At 51.3% G+C, this 17,394-nt stretch overlaps 5 protein-coding genes across 6 annotated transcripts; 1 reads left to right on the top strand and 4 right to left on the bottom strand.

Annotated features, from left to right (window-relative positions):
* Positions 1-2,481: 2,481 nt before the first annotated feature.
* Positions 2,482-4,237, bottom strand: mcat (malonyl CoA:ACP acyltransferase (mitochondrial)). The gene is made up of 4 exons (XM_052056058.1): positions 3,679-4,237; positions 3,393-3,480; positions 2,976-3,331; positions 2,482-2,885 (listed from the first exon to the last, which is right to left on the bottom strand). Exons 1-4 carry the CDS (start codon positions 4,069-4,071, stop codon positions 2,610-2,612), a joined length of 1,113 nt encoding a protein of 370 aa, XP_051912018.1. The 5' UTR covers positions 4,072-4,237; the 3' UTR covers positions 2,482-2,609.
* Positions 4,238-4,723: 486 nt separating this feature from the next.
* Positions 4,724-9,054, bottom strand: def6c (DEF6 guanine nucleotide exchange factor c). Its single transcript, XM_052055279.1, has 12 exons — positions 8,577-9,054; positions 7,631-7,771; positions 7,374-7,559; positions 6,901-7,131; positions 6,686-6,832; positions 6,500-6,608; positions 6,221-6,435; positions 5,903-6,010; positions 5,651-5,817; positions 5,344-5,551; positions 5,183-5,273; positions 4,724-5,075 (listed from the first exon to the last, which is right to left on the bottom strand). The coding sequence occupies exons 1-12, from the start codon at positions 8,697-8,699 to the stop codon at positions 4,864-4,866; spliced, it is 1,938 nt and encodes a 645-aa protein (XP_051911239.1). The 5' UTR covers positions 8,700-9,054; the 3' UTR covers positions 4,724-4,863.
* Positions 9,055-10,056: 1,002 nt separating this feature from the next.
* LOC127593697 (tetraspanin-7-like) lies at positions 10,057-11,378 on the bottom strand. Its single transcript, XM_052055294.1, has one exon. It carries the CDS (start codon positions 11,122-11,124, stop codon positions 10,057-10,059), a length of 1,068 nt encoding a protein of 355 aa, XP_051911254.1. The 5' UTR covers positions 11,125-11,378.
* A 354-nt stretch (positions 11,379-11,732) lies between these two features.
* LOC127593681 (zinc finger protein 799-like) lies at positions 11,733-15,781 on the bottom strand. Of its 2 annotated transcripts, XM_052055271.1 has the most exons (9): positions 15,433-15,781; positions 14,958-15,160; positions 14,772-14,864; positions 14,611-14,703; positions 14,428-14,538; positions 14,230-14,347; positions 13,631-14,120; positions 13,485-13,543; positions 11,733-13,385 (listed from the first exon to the last, which is right to left on the bottom strand). In XM_052055271.1, the coding sequence occupies exons 1-9, from the start codon at positions 15,437-15,439 to the stop codon at positions 11,914-11,916; spliced, it is 2,646 nt and encodes an 881-aa protein (XP_051911231.1). In that variant the 5' UTR covers positions 15,440-15,781; the 3' UTR covers positions 11,733-11,913. The 2 variants fall into 2 exon arrangements, with proteins under 2 accessions (XP_051911231.1, XP_051911230.1); XM_052055270.1 differs by having other exon boundaries at positions 14,958-15,781.
* Positions 15,782-15,807: 26 nt separating this feature from the next.
* washc3 (WASH complex subunit 3) lies at positions 15,808-17,388 on the top strand. The gene is made up of 7 exons (XM_052055301.1): positions 15,808-16,016; positions 16,177-16,275; positions 16,341-16,406; positions 16,485-16,622; positions 16,688-16,798; positions 16,873-16,937; positions 17,016-17,388. Exons 1-7 carry the CDS (start codon positions 15,966-15,968, stop codon positions 17,107-17,109), a joined length of 624 nt encoding a protein of 207 aa, XP_051911261.1. The 5' UTR covers positions 15,808-15,965; the 3' UTR covers positions 17,110-17,388.
* Positions 17,389-17,394: the final 6 nt, after the last annotated feature.

Here is a 17,394-nt window from a genome sequence, read left to right as displayed (position 1 = left end):
TTAGAAAGCGAAAGTAGTGGGACTTCCGGTCTTTCTAATTTCCAAGAACATGTACATTATTTTTTTACATTTAAATTATATTATTCGAAATTAGAATACGAATTGTATTCACCCCACAGTAATGCGTCTTGTTACTTAGTTTTTACTAAATAAGCGTCGAATAGTGGGGCTTCCGGAAGACATAATCTACCTAGCAACAGAATGCTTCCTCAAAGGGACAAAAAAAAAGAAAGAAATCGTTTTGAAAGTCAAACTGTTAGGTAGTAACATACTAAAATTACTACCAAAAATGTTGTTGACTGTTTTCATTTATTTTACTGAATAAATATTGAAAATAAAATGGTGCCGTGACATCGCAACTAAAACACTACCTCTGAACCTCCACTAGAGGGTAGTGTTTTAGAGGGGGGGGGGTGGATTGAGCACCCCCAAAATGTATGAGCCTCGCTGTAAAATGACACTTGAAGACATAATGAAAAAAAATCTAAAATTATATCTTGTTTTAAGTTTACATTTATGGTGCATAAAATTGTGCCTCTGTACCTTCATTTTATTGTTTGGGCCGCTTATAGTGCATTTTAAACTGAAATGCAATTAAACATTGTAAAATGATATGTGTGAGTACCTGTACTGTGCTTCAAAAACAAGTCGTATATTTACCTCCTTCCGCATGAGCCGGTAAAGGCGTGGCCAAGCGAGGTCTGTGGCAGTTACCAGACAGCAACGAGATTAAAGGACGCTGCTGTAGGTTCACGGAAAAGAATACAAGCAAAAACATTGTGTTTGATACACATTTCTAATCATAATGTTGTTGTGTTTCTTACAGGGCGGCGTCTATTTTAATCTACAGACAAGGTATGCTTACTTTTTTTTTCCGTTTTATGCTTGGGGTTGTGTGCTCACTTTTAATTGCCAAAAAGGGGCAAATTTAGTATAAAATCAACGTATTATCCATAAGGCGCGAAAAGTGTGTATGATCTTGAAGATGACCTTTGCGCATGGACAATGACTTCATCTCTTTGTTGTGACAATAGGCGCTGTTCAACTCATTTACATGCCGTAGTTTTTTTTCCTTCTGACACCAGATGACTTTGAGTTATAATAGCGGCGATTTGAGTAAAAATAACCTATTTTGATGATTAAAAATAACATATTTGGATGGTTTGTACAGTACGGCCTAAGCAGCAGTTGAGTTATGGAAATGGGAAAATTTGCATCAACAGACAGGAAGTGCTTGGGGAGCAGGTGCATGTATGGCAAATTATTTCTATTTACTCTTTTTAAAAGGTTTAATCAAAATATGTATTGATTAAACCTTAAAAATCAGACAGCGTGAACTGGTATGGAGTACGTGACCTACAATTGTTGCGCCAACGCATGATGTCACCTTTCTCGACGAGCCTGTTTGGTCAGGACGGGGCGATAACAACGCCGCCGCCAGCCTTGGTGTTGACACAGCCTGTTTGAGAACGTTACGCACACACTCGCCACGCACGCACGCACACGACTATACTCGGCATATTTGGTGTCTCTGCAGCGAACAACATGGTGGAGCAAATACGAGCGCCCAAACGCCCCGCCAACGCGGTCGTCGTCTCATCGAGCCCCCAGGCGGGACCTGGCGATGACATCACGGGCTACCTGTTAGATGGCACCTTCAGGTTTTTAAACACAACATGGACAGTGGGACAAAAGTCATTCAGTCAACCTTTTTTTTTTTGGGGGGGGGGGGGCTATTATTATTATTCATTTTGACTAAACATGTTTCCGAAGCACTTTAACCGTCATTTTTTCACCATATCACATTTCTTTCCACACAATTGTGTTGTTGTACGGCAGGAGCGTGAGCCGGTCCGCGCGGTCGGTGGGCCACCAGCTGGCCGCCATCGGGGACCAGCTGGACCGGAATCGAACCCAGAACCCACGTGTGCATCGAGAAGTGCGCCGTCTATTATGGGGGTTCAGGATTGAGAGCGGGGCATTCTGGGTAATCTCCAGTTCCAATTCATTGCTGTTGTGTTGGCTTGTGACATCTAAATTTGTTTTGTTTTTTTTTTCCAATTTTTTTTCCCAGGTGTCCACTTTTAAACCGGGAAGTTGCAGCGACCTCACCGGAGGAGCGCTTCTGACGGCGGCTCTTTTGCTTCTGGGTTGGCAGAACAGGCCTTAAGCAGGACTTTTGGCCACAAAATGTGGGATATTTGCGCTACTTTTGGGTTTTTGCCATTTAACTTTGCTTTATATTTGACATTAATGTGACAAAAGCACCAAAAAAAATGTTTTTGCACTGTTCCTATCAGCTTTTACCTTCTATCTATATTTTGACATATATTGGCATGTCGCATTTTTTTTAAAAAGTTTCGTTCAAAAGTATTGGGACGCTGGACTGTCTTTTCTAACATGAAGGGAGCTGGACTTTCTGTTTTTAACCAAATAAAATCACTTGACTGCAAATTCAACAGTCTCTTTATTTTTTTATTAAAAAAATAAAAAAAAACTCACTTTAGTTCGGTGATTCCAAAATGATACAGCGGGTGACTTTATCCAATTCCATGAAATCGGTCCAAAAGCGAACAATTCGTCTTAAATTCCCACCTTCTACGGCGTCATCAGCGTTCGTCATCGTCGGCCGGGTGGACGTGCGCGTAGCCGTCAAAGGCCTTGCGGTTGCATCGCTGCAGCGTGGCGCCCAGCTGCCGGCCGGGCCCGACCTCGTAAACGCGGGGGAATCGCTGGCCGCGCGCCCGCTCGAACATCTCGTGCAGCGTCTGCTCCCACTTGACGGGCGCCGTGAGCTGCTGCGTCAGCTGGCGTCGCACGTGGCCGTCGCTCATGTAGCGCTTGCCGTCCACGTTGGAGTACACGCTGATCTCAGGACGGTGCACCTGCACAAAATAAACGCCGAGCTTTAGCCTGAGCCAACCAAACAAGTCTCACAACCTCAATGGAATAGGTAGCGGCGGTTGAGTCCGAACCTCCAACTGCCGCAGAACATCTTTGAGGGGCTCGACGGCACCGCTCATGAGCTCCGTGTGAAAGGCGCCGCTGACGGGCAGCATTTTGGTTCTGAGGAAGTGCAACCGCCTGGCGTTTTGCTGCAGGAAGTCGAGAGCCTGGCGGTGTCCGGCGATCACCCTGCCGTCAGGGAAGAGGTAGGTGGCCACGGCGCACACGGGCTCCTCCACACCCAGACCGCGGCAGTGCTCCTTGGCCAGCAGGCAGGCGTGCTTGTACTGCGCCTGAGATTTGCCCGTCACCGACAGCATCCCGCTGGGCACCAGTTCTGACGCCCGCTGCATGGCCTCGGCGCGCACCTTCACGGCGTACAGAGCTGAAGAAGAAAAAAGAGGTTGGTTGGGATGCCGGTGACGAGGGCACCGAGGCTGGTTTACCTTGGGCAAAGGTCATGGCGCCGGAGAAGACGAGCGCGGCGAACTCGCCCACGCTGAAGCCGGCGGCGGCGACGCACGTCTCGATGGCCTGTCAACGCAAATGTAGTATTTGGCAGAAAAATAAACATACTGAGGGGCTAGCATTTGTCTTATGGCCACAAATAAAACCAAAACAAACGTTTGATTATTTTTGGGATGATTTTTTAAAATGTCATGACTATAACAATGCTCACGTTTCAGGTTTTAATTCAGTTTGTAACATAATTCCGAAATCTGAAGTCTTTACTTTCGGGTTTTGGTGGTTGAGCTTCTCCACGGCCGCCAGTGAAGTGACGAACACCGCCGGCTGGCAGTGAACCGTCTTGCTCAGCTCCTCCTCGGGACCGTTCAGGCACAATGACAGCAGGTCGTAGCCGAGGATCTCCTGGGCCGCCTCGAACATCTCTCCGACGTTGGGGTACCGCAAAAGCCCACGACCCATGCCCACAAACTGGCTGCCCTGGCCGGGGAAAAGGAGCACGGAGCGGTCCCCGGGGTCCTTCCAGGATCTCTGCTCAGCGGAGGTCTCCTCCAGGGAAGGAGGTGAGCCATTCCCCGGCTGAATGGTGGAGAGCGCCCTGTGCCGGGGGAACCGCGGTCGGAGCTTGCGAACGGACGCTACAACCAGTGACGCCAACATGAGTTATAATATAAGGGTAAAAGAGTGGAGGAAAAAATAAACTGTCAGCAAAATACGACATTTGGCGTGCCAATAGCAGGACTTATTGACCCGACAAGTAGTGCTACGGAGCCCGCCATGTTTGAATCTGTCATCTGCACGAGTTACGTTGTTTACTTCCTGGTTTTACCGGTGTTCTCTTCCGGGTTGTGATTGTGTTTTTTGTGTTGCCTTTTTTCCGACACCGCCGTGCTGTGGAATGGCGTGGTTATTACATGCAAATTAACGACACGAAAAATAAAATGCAGTAAAATAACGATTTAAAAAGCGCTAAAATCACGACAATTACGTCGTAACTTGCATAGATACTTTTTAGGGCATTAATGCGTCATCTTGAAGCAAGTTAAAATTAAAATTAAATGCTCATTTCTCATAAGAATTTTTTTTCTTGTAAAACTAGACTTAGAAAGGATTCTAGATTATTTTTCTCTAATGAAAGTACAACCATATTCTTCTGTCAAGAATGGTAGTTCTTTTTATAAATTCAGGGAGAGAAATAATCTGCCAAGAAATTATTTCGTAAAAACTCATTTACTAAATCAAAATATTTGGTTTATCTTTATTTAATGTACTGAACGTTTTGTCATAAATCACTTGGCAGCAAGAGACCACATTGATGAACCATCAATTTTATTTTACAAAAAACAAACAAAAAAAAGAATGTAAATCTCTGTCCTCTCGGAATGTGTACGTCATCGCAGATCACAATCTCATGTCACTATAAATACCGGCCCCCTGATCATTTCCACGTGGTCAGATTGTTCCGTTGGACGTTTCCGTCGCGTCTTCCGAGTCATCCGACAGGTGTGCCGCTTCCATGCTTTCCTCCAGCGTATCCCGGTACTCGGCGGGCGCGTTGCTACTGCGAGTGCCTTGGATCGTGAACTTGGAGATGAACTCGTTGCTCGCAAGGGCGCCTTCCTTCTTGGGGCACGAATGTTTGGTGGGGCGACGTTCCAAACGGTCTACAAGAGACAGATGAGATCAGGCGGTTACTTAGCTGATATTTATTGTGTTTAACTCATAAAAGTGATTGTTTAAAAAAGGAGCAAAGCGTGTCGAGTGCGTGCACCTCCAGGGCCGATGGGCTTCATGAGGCGGTTCAATTGGACGTTCCAGTGGCGGACATGTTGACTGGCATTCCTCAGCTTCTCCTGTACTTCCTGGAATGCAAACCTCCAAGTGAGAATGGCCTTAGAGCACAAGAGTGTGACAGGACTGGGATATCCCCACCTCCAAGTGCTGGTGGCTCCTCTGCCGTGACGCCCGCAGATCCTGGAGCTCCAGGGAGGCCGACTGAAGGGCGTCGGGGGCACGGAGGTCGGCGTTGTGGTCCACGGCGGGGGCGTCGCCGTCCTCGTCGCTACTGCGCAGGACCCGCTGCTGCTGCTCCTGGAGCAGCTGGAACTGCCGTTTCTTCTCCTCCTCGGCCTCGAGCAGCCTGCAAGCGGAAGATACTTGTTGCTAGGCAGACTTGACCAAGGTGAAAAAAATGCATTTGTCAGTAAGGCGCACAAAACTGAGCGCGTGTGTTAGTGACCTCTCCAGCTCCTGCCTGGCTCTCTCCTCCTCCATCCGCGCCTGTATCTCCATGTTGAGAGCGGCCTCCATTTTGCGCTGCGTGACCTCCAGCTCTTGGATTCTCTGACGCTGCTGCTCGGCCTCCTTGGCCCGCTCCTGCATCTCCGCCCTCATGCTCTCCCTCATCTGGCGTAACCGCATCAAGTGTGCAATTATTCTTCCCAAAAAGCAGAAATAACCCAACGAGTTAAAAAAAAAAAGTCAAACTGACCATCTGGGCCTCCTCCAATTGTCTCTCCAGCTCCATCTGCACCTCCCTCTGCTTTCTCCTCTCCTGCTGCTCCACCTCCCGCCGCCGGGTTTCCAGTTCCCGTGCGTGCTGCGAGCCACAAAACGGAACATGAGTGGCGCGTTTCTGTTGTGGTACGCAGCAGCCGTCAATAAATCAGCAAAAATGTTGCGAATTGTTTTCAACAGCAAAAACGCATGTTGGCAATTGCCTTTTTTTGAGTACCCCCCCCAACAAAATTAACACTCTGCTCCCATGGAGGATTTCGGGAAATGGATTTTCAACGTGCGTGGCTCTGACCTGGATGATGTTCTCGATGTCCAGGTCCTGACGGTCCTTGTCGGTCGGCTCCGCCTCCAGCGTGCCGGAATCCTCCGATTGGCTGCTGCAGCTGCTGCGGGCACTGCAGCTACGCTCCCGCTGGCTGAGCTCCCGTTGCACCCGCCTCTTGGCCTTCAGCTCGCGGTGCAGCGACGCCTTGCCCTCGCTCTGAAGACGCAGGGCCGTCTGCACGGCTGCACGCGCAAAAGCGCCAACGTTGCGTTCTGATCTGAGGTTGTGACGGCGCGTCGTACCCACCTTGCGTCCACTCCACTTTCTGTCTCTGGTCCGAAGCGCTCATCTCGTAGGTTTTGTTGTGAGTTTTGACGCAGAACAGGCAACGCTTTCCCTCTCTGTCTGGAATGGGCTGCAACGACGAGGAGAAAAGAAAAGATGCTAGCGAAGCGGACAACGCTCCGGACGCCATCCGCCGCCGCGACAGACCTCGACGACGCAGGTCTTGTCCAGCTGGATCTCTCCCCGCTTGTCTTTCAGGTCCTCGCCCACGTAGTAGGCCATGGACGACGGCTTGAGCACGAACCAGCGCTCGGTCCAGTTCCGCCGCACGTGGCCCTTTTTCCACATGTAGCCCTGCCGCCGCCATAGCGCGTTTTAATCTCACTCACGAAACGCGATTTCACGGCGGCCGGCTCACGAACCCGCTTCAGGACGTTGTGGTACATCTCCAGGAAGACCTCGTGCAAGGCCAGGCTGAAGGCCTCGGCGCTGGTGACGCGCAGCAGGCGTCCGGCGTCCATGTGCTCCAGGAAGCTCCAGACGGACAGGCCGTCCTCGTGCGGCGCGGGGCTCCGGGAGAGCAGGTCCTCCAGGGGCTTGCCGTCCCACTCCTGACTCATGGCGCTGCAGATTTTCTTGAGCAGATACTCCACCTTGATCAATAATTATTTGTATTATTATTATCGTCTGTGTGATAACAGAAGGATCCAATCAAAAAGGCTAATGTATAAAAAAAAAGAAATCAAGACAAACATGGTTTATTTTTATCCTGGGTCACGGGAAAGCCCCCCCCCCCCCACAAAAAAAAAATTCCAAGTAAATCACAGGAAGGAAGAGCCTCATTAAGCGCAAACTTGAAAAGGTCCCGCCCAGCTTTTCCGTCCCCTCCGCTTACCTCCGGCGCGATCATGACCAGCGGGTAGCGGTCTTCGGAGAGCAGGTTGAAGAGGCAGAAGAGCCTGAAGCAGTTCCTCTCGGAGAGCAGCGCCCCCTCTGGCAAGGGCCCCTTTCGGTTCTTCTTCATGGTCATCGTCCAGCACAGGTCGTCAAACTTTTCCTTGTCGAACGTGCCCTCTTTCACCTGCAACACAAGCTCGCGTCGAAGCCGATACCTTTCGCGTGGCGATTGCCGACGGGGGTGGGGGGCTCTACCTTATCCAGGATGTATTTATTGAGGTAAGGCATGTAGCCGTGATTGGACACGGGCCCGTCATCGTCGTCCTGGAAGTGCTCCTCCAAGGCCACGGGGTCGTGCGGGATGTTCAGCACCGTATACAGGTTGTGGGAAAGCACCTCCGTGACAAACAAAATCAGACAGATGGAGCCGGCGGGAAAAAGGCTTGAAATTTGGCTTACGATCGTCAATGAATGACACAAATAAGACATTCTTCGATTTCATAGAATTTTTTTTTAAAAAGTCTTCCGACATCTAAAAAATGAATAAGCAAAAATATTTAACAGAATAAAGAAAGGACTGTGGTCCAAAAAAATAAATAAAACATAAAATGTGAATAAAATCTGAAACAATATAATGTATATTAAATATGGCAGCTGCACGTGTAATTTAAAAAAAACTACAAAAAGTACCAAAGTATATAGAATAAAATGGACAAACAAAAATTTTTTAAAAATGCATACAAAAATCATATCGGGGGAAAAAAATCTCCATAAAAGGTGTGACTCGAAATTAAACTGTAGGTCAACACACACACACAGTGTTGACCTCATTTTTTTTTTTATTGAACATGAGGCATAAACACACCCACCCACCCCCCCACACACACTGCGACAAGTCAGAACAGCTTTCCACAAGTTCCGTGGAATCTTTTTACCGAGCCGAGCTTCCACTTTAGCAAAAAAAAAAAACAAATCCTGAGACACCAAAATGGTCGGATACTGTGACTATTTTTTTCAAAGATGTGCATAAAAGGCGCTGGTGTCAAACATTTGGACTTCAGATAACTCCGATCGCTCCCCTTTGACGCAAAACAAAAAAAAAAAAAAAAAAAGAGACGCTTGAATAGAACGAAAACGTTGGACTTTGCTGCCCTTTGCCCTCGACGACGGCGGCCATCGAAATAAAGACTCGCCTTCTTACCTTCAGCTGAGATTTGGACACTTTTCCGCACTTCTCCACATCCAGCGAGGTGAAGGCGTACCAGATGGACTTGAGCAGCTCCGATTTAAAGTCCATGTTTTGTTTGAAAATTTCCGCCCCCATCCCCTCCTGGCCGGCGGGCGCAGCTCAGCTCGCTCACATGTCCCGCAGCTGCGGCGGCGGCGGCGGTGGTGGTGGTGCGGGGGGGCGGCCGATGTGGGACAGGCGCTGTTGCTCACGCGGCCTGCGGTGCAAAGTGCAAAGCGGGGAAAAACATGTCAGCCGATGTGGAGCGGAGCCGCGGCATTCGCAGCAAAGCGCGATTTTCCTCAAGCTAAAACAAACAGAGGGCGGGGGGGGGGGGGGGGGGGGGGTCTGTCTGTCTTTTTCCACATTCCAAAGCATACGAGTCGAAAGGTGGAACCGCTTTCTGGCTTGGCTTTCCGAAATTCCTTGCGGCCTAAACCACAAAGCAATTAAGAGGATTCAGAGGACACGCCCATATTTGGTGATGTCCCCAATTGCATTTTGTTTTCCGGGAAGGGGGTGGGGGGGGGGCGGTGTTCCTTACTTCCTCTATGCTGCTTTATCTTGGCATTTGACACTAGGGCAAGGCAGAATGGGGAACTCCCCCCTCCCCCACCAAACTTCCCAGACGTCAGGTGCAGAGCGACCCCCCACCCCCTCCCGGAGACCTCATGTTACTTTCCTGTGTGCCGCGAGAGGGTCAACAATCGGTTTAAACAAGGCCAGCGCAGTGATGCGCAAGCGTCGCTCGACAGACCATAATGTAGGCTAATCAATAGCTCCCGAAAACAAAACCCGGATGCAGACGTTTAATAGTCGTCGACTGGCGGCGCTAACGATGATTTGCGCTTGTGTTCCCACCACAAGGACGCTGCGTGGCGTTTTGCAATTATGTGAATTTAATGGCCGTCGGGAGGAAGTTGCCGATCTTCACCTTCACGGTTCGATCGATAGCGCAATCTCCGACCAAAGGGAATAAATAGTCCTATATCGACGTTAAGTGTGGACACATAGGACATTCCTCTGTGCTTTATTTTGGTGGAGATACACAATGGAAAAAAAATACAGACAGAAGGACATCTGGAGTTTAAACAATGAATTGGAAGACAGCACAGTCGATATCTAATTCCAACAACAATGAACCAATTTTTTTTCAGACGACACTTAAGACAGGCTCGTGACATTTGCACATTTAACGTCAGGGCTCCATAAACTGAATAGTGTAATTGACAACCCCCCCCCCCCCCCCACACACACACACACAAATTGCAGGTAATTTGATTTCTACAAAAGCACTTCAGGTGATGACTCTCCATCACAACCCAGGCTAAACTTAGCTCTGTCCTTTTTGGGCAGAGCTGTGGCGCCATCTTTTTCACTAATGTCAAACTGCACGCACATGCTTTCAGCGACACCACAACACATCAACAATGAGTCCCCCCCCCCCCCCCCATCAATTCGCCACCACGCGTTGCCGTGGCGCCAGCCGGCTAGCTAAAAGACACGCCAGAGCGATGCCGCCGACTTGGGCGAAGGCCAAGCCCAGCACGGTGGCGGCGATGTGGAACACGTTGTCGTTGACCAAGCTGAAGACTTTCCGGAAGCACCCGTGAGGGTGAACGCCGGCGGCGACCACGCCGCCCTCGTCCTCCGAGGGCAGCGGCCTGTTCCTGCAGCCTTTGCGACGCCTGCAGCAGCTGTCCGGCAAGGACCCCAGGGTGCCGTTCTCGTTGGGCGGGAAGGTCACGCGCTGGAGGGCCCAGTCCGAAGTCAGCCAGTCGCGCCATCCTTCCGCGCCGCAGCAGCGCAGCGCCCTCTGCAGGCTATCCAGCGCGTCGGCCCGACCTTCGTCCTCCGCGTATCCGGCCACGGCCCGCTGCAGGCCGCTGCGAAAGCCTCCGGCGATGTCCTCCCGGTAGAAGAGACCGCAGAGTCCGCCGGCCAAGCCCGCCACGAGCGCGGCCAGCTGGAAGAAGCCGTAGGCCCTCAGCACGTACGGGAGGTTGGCCGCGGCCCCGAGACAACCGAGGAAGCCCCAGACGGTGACGGCGGCGCCGGTGAGCAGCAGGATGACGGGCGCGTTGGGGTAGCGGTTGGCCGACAGCAGCATGAAGTCGGCCAGGGAAATCTGCGCCCACACGCCCAGCGTGAAGAGAGCCAAGCCGGCCGCCCAGAACAGGCAGCTGAAGGCGACAAGACCCAAACGGAGGAGGTGCATGACGCCCAGCGCTCGGCGGCGAGGAGCCACGGGGGTGGCCACGGGAGGAGGAGGAGGAGGAGCGGGGGGGGCCCAGGAGATCTCGGGAGGGGAGGAGAGACGACGGCGGTCCTCCCGCTCCTGGTAGGGGGGCAGCAGGTAGCCGGGGATGGCGGAGGCGCGGCGAGGATAAGGGGGCGGCGTGAGAAGGCTCCGTGGGGGGGGCAGCCTCCGGACGGCTAGCTGCTCGCTGTCCCGCTCGGCGGCGTGCCTGCTGGGGCTCGGCCGGGCGGAGGGCAACTGGCGAGGCGGTGGCGAGCTCATCGTCCTCCGCTTGGGCTTTATCGACTCTCCATTTTACGCCCCCCCCCCCTCTTTCTTCTTTACGACCCGTTATTAATCCGCCACCCGCGACGCCGACCGAGGCGTAAATCCCGACAAGGGCCCGCGTGACGTCCGCGCCGTTATCTGCCTGCACAGATGGCCAATTTACGCCCGTTTATTGCATGGCGAGCGATCCTTGTGTCGAAGCTCCCGCGCTCACCGAGAAAGGACGGGAGAGGGGTAGGGGGGGGCCCACTGAACGGGAATCCCCCCCCCCCCCCCCAACTCTATAAAAACCACAAAACGCGATCGTATTGGGAATTCTCAATGAGGTTCTCCGGATTCAACTCTAAGCAGACATTTTGTCGAGTATGGCTTATGAAAACAGATGGACTCACCACATCTCTGGTGCTCTGACGTAGCTGGGGGCGCGGGGGTCCTGCCGAAGAATGACAATTATTTTTGCAATTAACGCAAGCTCTGTTTTATGTGGGTTGCGTGATAACCACAGAAATGACTCACCTGAGCCAAGGGCTTGAGATTTAAGAGCTTCCTCCTCCCGCTTCCTAAAACGGCTGCCGCTTAGCACCTAAAATGGCAGCAAAAAAAAAACAACAACATAGAAGACGCACAATAATGAAGTCGACCATACCGTTCGCTCCCGAAGTTGTCACTACTCCGAGTCCATTTTATTTTCAGTTTTGTGGCCCAAATAACCCGAAGACCAGAAACTCGAGAGGAGAATAACATTTAGATACAAAAAAAAAAAAAAAAAAAAACAAAGACCAATCAGTCAGCGATGTGCTCCGCGTGAGTCTGCATGTGTTTCTTGAGTTTGGCCCGGGACGAGAAGGTCTTCTGACAGCGATCGCAGTCGGGCTTGGCGGCGTCCGAATGGCGGCGCTTGTGCCACGCCAGCTCGGACGAGCTCTTGAAGCCGAGGTCGCAGGCGTCGCAGGCGTACGGCCGCTCGCCCGTGTGCACGCGGCGGTGCAGCTGCGCCTCGCCGCGCGTGAGGAAGGACTTGTCGCAGTAGCCGCAGGGGAAGGGCCTCTCGCCCGTGTGCATGAGGTGGTGTCGGGTGAGCGCCGAGGGCTTGGCGAAGCCCTTGCCGCAGTAGGCGCAGGGGTACGGGCGGGCGCCCGTGTGCGAGACCAGGTGCTCCTGCTGCGTCTTCTTGCTCTTGAAGCGCTTGTCGCACAGCGAGCAGCCGAAGGGTCGCTCGTCGCCGTGCGAGCGGTGATGTTTGGAGAGCTCGCCCCGCGACAGGAAGGCCTTGCCGCACTGGGAGCACAGGAAGGGCTTCTCGCCCGTGTGCATCCGCTCGTGGCGCGCCAGCACCGACGCCAGGGTGAACCTCTTGGCGCAGTGCGAGCACTGGAATGGCCGCTCGCCCGTGTGGACGCGCAGGTGCTTGACTAGCATAAAGCGCAGCGAGAAGCGCTTGCCGCACTGGCCGCACTGGTGAGGCCGCTCGCCCGTGTGCGCCGACATGTGCCGCTTGACGTCCGAGCGCCGCGTGTACGTCTTCTCGCAGTGCGGGCACTTGAATTGCCGCTTCGTCCGATGCGCCTGCCGGTGGAGCGCGCGCGCCGGCAGCGAGTCGAAGCCCTCGCCGCACTGCGGGCAGACGTAGCGCCTGAGCACGTGCGACTTCCTGTGCTCCAGCAGCTCGCCGGCCGAGGCGAAGCCGCGGCTGCAGATGGAGCAGATGCGCGGCAGGCGGCCGCCGTCCGAGTGCCGGCGCTTGTGGTGGTCGGTCAGCGCGCGCAGGTTGGCGAAGGACGCCCGGCACGAGGAACAGGCGAAGGAGACGGCGGCGGCGTGCGACTTGCCCTGGTGCTTGGTCAGGTCCCAGGAGTGCTGGAAGGTGCGATCGCACTGCGAGCAGCGGAAGGGCCGCTCGCCCGTGTGGGTCAGCTGGTGGCGCCGCACGTCCGACGTGCGCGTGAACGTCCTGCCGCACGTCTCGCACGCCAGGGCTTTTGGCCTGCCGGCGGCCTGGCGGGGGCTCGCCGAGCCCTCGTCGTCCGCCGACGGGTCGTCGGGCGGCGCCGCGTCTCCTTTGGGAAAAAGCTTAATGGACGTGTAGATTTCATCCGATTCCGACGGAATCGGGGCCTCGTGGGATCCCGAGAGCTTGCGGTAGTCCTCGGTGCGAACTCTCTGCATGTGAAAGTGCGGCGGGCTGTTGTCGTCCGACTGGTGGAAGGGGCACCGCGAGCACGTGAAGATGATGGACGTCATCTCATCGGAATCGCCTGCGGGTGAAATCATTGAGAAATTACTTCAGTTTTATAGAAAATGAACGTCTGCTTGTCAAATTAGCGTCGCCATAAATCAATAAAAACATTGATCACCTTGGTCACTTCCCTTAATGGCGATCACAGACGAGGCGACTGGTCGGTCAGCTCCAACGCTGCGGGAGAAAAGGACATTTTTTTTGGAGTCGGGGTGTAGTTCTCGCCCAAAACCAGCCGCGCCCGTTATCCCCTTTAAGTCACACCAGCCAGTGGAGGCGTCCATCAGTGGAATTGATGAATGTTCGCACACAGGAAGTTGCGTGGCATTTATGGTTGCGTTGTCTTCTGCGGAAGAGTCCTTCGCTTCAGCGTCGGTCTGGACGTCAACGTCGGCCTCCCCAAAGACATCTTGAATTGCAAATTGGCCGTTGCTCGCCGAGTCGTTTTCAAGAGTCTCCTTTCTCAGCGCAAACGTTTTGCTCAGCGTCTCCAATGCTTTGGCCACATCCAAGGTCTCGCCCGCGGCTTCTTCGCCGGGCGTCACTTCCACTTGGTAGAAATCCGTCTGAGCTTCAGCTGGCGTGTCTTGGACCTCCACCTCGGTGTAGACCGTCACCACGCTGTACTGCTCGGGATAGGGGACGTCGGAGGGGTTGTGCGTAGAATACGAACCCTGGGCGATGTTTGCTTTTTGGGAGGGTGGAATGGACAGTGCGGACATGATGCAGCTGCCCACGGCGGACGAGGGACCGTCTGCGAAAAAACAAAAACGCATCCAAGACGAGTTGCCCAATCATCGTCATGGATTACCTAGATGACTTGAGAATTTATCAACAAAGACAACATTCCAAAGTGTACTCACGTTGCATTTTTAAAAGCCCGGCAGCCTTGCAGTGCTCAAAGAGCTCTGCCAGCTCTTCCGGTGTGGACTGGAGGCATTGATCCAAAACGGCGGGAGCCGAGCCCAGCCAGGCTGCCGTCTGGAATGGAGACGCGTCAATAGTTTATTTCCCAGAAAAATACGTGAAAACAAAACTGCGGGACAAAGTAGAATTAATACCTGCTTGAGGTCTGGTACTGGAAGCAGCTTCTCTAATTTTGAGAGCAGCTCCCAAAGTAACACGTGTAGGGCCGCATCATACTTTCTTCCATATTCTACAGGGAACACCTCCTATAACAATACAAACAATTTACAACAACAATAAAAGATGAATTTCAAGGGGTATAGATTAGTTAGCCCGACCTTAAAGAAGTAAGCTCGTTCCGCCGGATCCTTCAGGAGGCTCTGAACCAGAGAGACAAAAGTGGACTCGGCTGCTTTCATGTCGCCGTCGCTCTGCGAATACACGTTTATTATCCATATGAATTAAAATAAGAAGCTAATGACATCGTGCCTGCACTTACATCTGGAGTTACTGGGAATTTCTCCAAGTGGCTGTGGATCATCCGAGAGTCCACAGAACCCCGGACAGTGCCTTTGCACAGCTCTAGGATCAGCTGAAGGAACAGAAAATGTGAAAAATTCAAATTACCCCAGTTAAGATGAAGACGTTTGTGTTTCATTTTAAAACAAACGCAAGCACTGTATACCCTCGCTCTTAGGCCCAGGATGAGCTGGACTCTCTGCTTGTTGTTCATCAGCCCAGGCACCGCCTCAGTCACAGCATACACAAACTCCTGAAGTTTCTGGTAGTTCATCACATCTTTCTGCTTTGCCAGCTGCCACATGGCGGCCGAGCACAGCCGCAAAGGGGGCACCAGTTGGCGCAAGGTGGACAAGGGTGGGCCGGCTTCTGAAAAATACAACATTACAAAATTCAACACAATTGTTCTCCAAATATTAATAAAACTGTCCAAATAAAGCAATTAACCTATCTGTTTGACTGTTTTTTAAAAGATGCTCACAGTACATGCAGTGTAAATAATCCCTACTGTTTCTGCTGAAAATACAGACGCAACACTACGAGCCTGAGTGACTGACGAGAAGCTTTAAATAGACGGGCCCGGCTAAACAGCTAGCTAACATAAACTGACATCTCCAATAGTTCATTATTCAGATACATACGGTTCATTTTCGCTATACTTTTACAGGAAGCTCAAATGGTTTGCAAAGCCTCCAGTGGACTTGATTAAAAATATATATCATAAAAGGAGTCGTTTAATTTACGGTTTAGCATGCGCTATCACGACGCAAGCGTCCTTTTTCACAGTGACTTTGCTCAAATTCCGCTTTTCAAAACAAGAGTTATGCCCATCTATGAACTTTACACAATATATGATTGAGCTATTTCCATAAAGACTTTCCAATTAATACATTTTACACTTTTCTCACCAAATTTGGCTCGAAATGGAGATTAATTTGTTCGTTTTTAGGCGTGAAACCAGTTCGTTGACTTTACCGGATGTTTGTTAGTACATCGCTTCAAAATAAGACGATATTTGCTGTCCTCTCGCGATGTCACGCGGTATTACAATTCATAGTCACGTGAAACCGTCAACACTATTGTGTACATCATATTTGGTTTTTCCTCAACGTATAAAGCAGGAAAAAAATTAATATTTGCACTCAAATAAGTGACCTGTGTTCTCGTAAGAGGCATGGATGAGGACGGACTTCCGATTGTGGGCTCTGGAGTTGATCTGACGAAGGTTAGTCTCAAGCTAGCCTGTTAGCGCAGCTAGGAAATTAATGTAAATAGAATGCATGTCAAATGCAGTTGTGTCTTAAAGCAACTTTTGCCAATCCACAGTCCACAGTTCAACACTTATGTGTGGTTGTCACATTTTTTTCCTCCATTTCCCTCCCTAGGTTCCTGCCATTCAACAGAGAAGAATTGTTGCTTTTCTCAATCAGTTCATCGTCCACACGGTTCGCTTCCTCAACAACTTCTCTACAGTGTGTGAAGAGGTTTGTGCTTTTATACTCACACCTAAAGTCACTCAGAGACTCACAACTTGAATTTTCCTCTCCAGAAACTTGCCAACATATCCCTGCGCATCCAGCAGATCGAGACCACGCTGTGTATCTTGGAAGCCAAGGTTGGTTCCTTCTCCTTCACCTTTACCTTTTGCACATCACAACGCCTCTTTGATGGAATATCGCCCCACTGTGAGCAGCTGTCCTCCATCCCTGGACTGGAGGACGTCACGGTCGACGCAGTCGTACATCCCCAGGGTGTTCAGATCAATGGAACTGCCGCTTCTGATCAGGGTCCCACAGGCAGTCCACAAGCTGTGACGCTTCCTCCTCCTGAGGTACAAACATCCACCCCACAATGGTTTATTATTGTGATTATTAAATCTGATCTGTTCTCTTTTAGCCGTCTCACAATGCCTCAGACGATGTGACGACGCCTAAATCTGAGGATGTGAATATCATGACGGTGGCCAAGGATCCACGCTATGCCAGATATCTGAAGATGGTGCAAGTGGTGTGTGACATTTTGTATTATGGCTCTCACAGACTCAGACACAGACTCACCATCTTAGATGTTGTTTTTGGCAGGGTGTTCCCGTCATGGCCATCCGGAATAAAATGAGCATGGAAGGGTTGGATCCGGACTTGCTGGAGTGAGTATTGAACATGTCCTCCTTGTAGTTTTGTTGTGTTTTCGCACTTTTAAGGTGAGACATTCTGTTTGGTGGTAGCAAGCCCGATGCCCCCGTGCCAGACTCGGGAGGCAAAACCGGAGAGGACCTCGATACGAATGCTTCGGATAGCGAGTCGTCCTTCAGCGACTGATGTTGAGACAAGTCATTGGGGTGAAGTGGCCTGCCTGGGAGGTAGCTAGCAGCTGCAAAGGAGGAGAATCAGCCAAATGCACACGCTCCGGATAAAGCATTTTGTGGTTATTCCACTAAACAATATGTTGGGGAACTCAAAATTCCATCCATTGAGGACGTTGTAGTTCTCTGGGTTCGAATGTACAACTTTGACAGATATTTTCACCCTAAATTGGGTGACATGTTCACAAACATGACAATTTTTTTTGTAATAACGTAAATTGTCCATCGATGTGAATGAAAC

Source organism: Hippocampus zosterae, chromosome 21 (assembly GCF_025434085.1).
Source record: "Hippocampus zosterae strain Florida chromosome 21, ASM2543408v3, whole genome shotgun sequence".
In the NCBI taxonomy this organism is placed as follows: Eukaryota; Metazoa; Chordata; class Actinopteri; order Syngnathiformes; family Syngnathidae; genus Hippocampus; species Hippocampus zosterae.
The sequence above is the reverse complement of the archived record's forward strand: the minus strand, read 5'-3'. Positions and strand labels throughout refer to the sequence as shown.